At 43.6% G+C, this 1,736-nt stretch overlaps 1 protein-coding gene across 1 annotated transcript; it reads right to left on the reverse strand.

Moving 5' to 3' along the window:
- Positions 1-439: 439 nt before the first annotated feature.
- Positions 440-1,621, reverse strand: LOC108524702 (microtubule-actin cross-linking factor 1, isoforms 1/2/3/5-like). Its single transcript, XM_017865792.1, has 2 exons — positions 1,258-1,621; positions 440-984 (listed from the first exon to the last, which is right to left on the reverse strand). Exons 1-2 carry the CDS (start codon positions 1,405-1,407, stop codon positions 748-750), a joined length of 387 nt encoding a protein of 128 aa, XP_017721281.1. The 5' UTR covers positions 1,408-1,621; the 3' UTR covers positions 440-747.
- Between the last annotated feature and the right edge of the window lie 115 nt (positions 1,622-1,736).

Below are 1,736 nucleotides of genomic sequence, written 5' to 3' on the forward strand. Positions count from 1 at the left end.
GGAAGAATAATTATCTTTCGTTTCTTTTCAGGAGTGGAATGGCTAAGTCAAGCTATTTAACACATGCATTACCTCACATACTTACCAGTTTTTTGTGGTGAAAACACTTAAAATATACTCTCGCAGCAATTTTCAAGCATACGAGATATATATATATATATTTTTTTTTTTTTTTTGAGATGGAGTCTCGCTCTGTTGCCCACGCTGGAGTGCAGTGGCGTAATCTCAGCTCACTGCAAGCTCCACCTCCTGGGCTCACGCTATTCTCCTGCCTCAGCCTCCGGAGTAGCTGGGATTACAGGCGCCCGCCACCATGCCCGGCTAATTTTTTTTATTTTTTGTATTTTTAGTAGAGATGGGGTTTCACCTTGTTGGCCAGGATGGTCTCGATCTCCTGACCTCGTGGTCCACCTGCCTCAGCCTCTCAAAGTGCTGGGATTACAGGCGTGAGGCACCACGCCTGGCCTGTATACAAAGCATGGTGACATCTTGAAGCATGGGCAAGATTTCACCATGCTTTGTAAGCATCCAATAAATGTTAGCAGCTAAGCAATAGGAAAAACTTCAGGGGTAATACAATGTAAGTGGTTTACTTGGGAAAGAAAAGAAGTAGGTGTGGCTAGAAGACAGATGCCTGGGGAAAAGGGACTGAAGCCAGATTGTGAAGGTCCTTCAATGGTGCAAGAATAAAGTTCATTAGAGGATGAGCTCTTTGATGACAATCTATGTCTATTCGTGTTTACATTCTCAGCCTCTAGCCTGGCACCACAGATATTTGCACAACCCAATGTGACATATTGCAGAACAGAGGTACATACTAGGAATTAAGGGAGTACTATTATACTGTTGCTGCTTTATACCTGTAGTTTCTTGAACATACTTGTGGTCTGGGGCTGGCTCCCCTTCAATTTCCATTATGTCACGAGCTACTTTTTGGAGTTTTTCCACCGGTACTTGGTGCTCAGCCAATTCCTCCTGCAACTGCTGCTTGTCCATGAAAAAAACAAACAAACCAAAAAACCATCTAAGTAAGTAATCAAAGCTGATTCTAGGAATCCGGAGCTACTGAACAGCTTCACAGAAAAATTCTAAGTTTACCCATAGCCATAAATATTAGAAGTATTTAGCACTCAGATCTCGTCCAAGGCATCCCAACTACTGCCTTCATTTTATGTAAGCATTTGCTTTATTTTGGAGTCCTTTACGCCATGGAATACTAGGTCTTGACACCACAACACAGCCTGTATCCTAACTTACCTTTGTTGTTGCAAGCTGCTGCTGGAGAACTCCAGGGTCGTAGGCAACTGTATCTGAGAGGAGCTTCCCCACATTGGCCTCACAAGTCTGCATCCAGGCCTGCAGGCTGTCAGCACTGTTTTGGAATTGATGATACTGGCCTAACAGCATATTCAGGTGAGATCCTAATAGTGTACACTGTGCCAAAGAAAGGAAGGTAAGCAGACTTAAGCAAGGTCAGGCCAAAGGCAGCAGTTGCCCAAAGAAAGAGGCCTGGCTTTATTACAGAGAACTCACTGTAACTTCAGATAAGGGTAGTGCCAGAACCCATGGATAGATGGTTAGCAATGATCTATAAGTGTGGGTCCCCACTGTTTGCTCCATATTATCCACCTCGACCTTCTTACATATCCAGGAAAATTTAATGAGATATATGACAAGCCCCCAAAGAAATGAACAGCAGGTTGCAGACAAAGGTAGGGGTTAAGAAGTGCAAAAGT

This window comes from Rhinopithecus bieti, unplaced genomic scaffold (genome assembly GCF_001698545.2).
Source record: "Rhinopithecus bieti isolate Rb0 unplaced genomic scaffold, ASM169854v2 repeat_17618, whole genome shotgun sequence".
In the NCBI taxonomy this organism is placed as follows: domain Eukaryota; kingdom Metazoa; phylum Chordata; class Mammalia; order Primates; family Cercopithecidae; genus Rhinopithecus; species Rhinopithecus bieti.

Coding starts and splice junctions, on each gene's coding strand:
- LOC108524702 (XM_017865792.1), bottom strand. CDS start 1,407: ATGCTGTTAGGCCAGTATCATCAATTCCAAAACAGTGCTGACAGCCTG. Junction 985..1,257: donor AGCAGCTTGCAACAACAAAG/GTAAGTTAGGAT, acceptor ATGGACAAGCAG/CAGTTGCAGGAGGAATTGGC.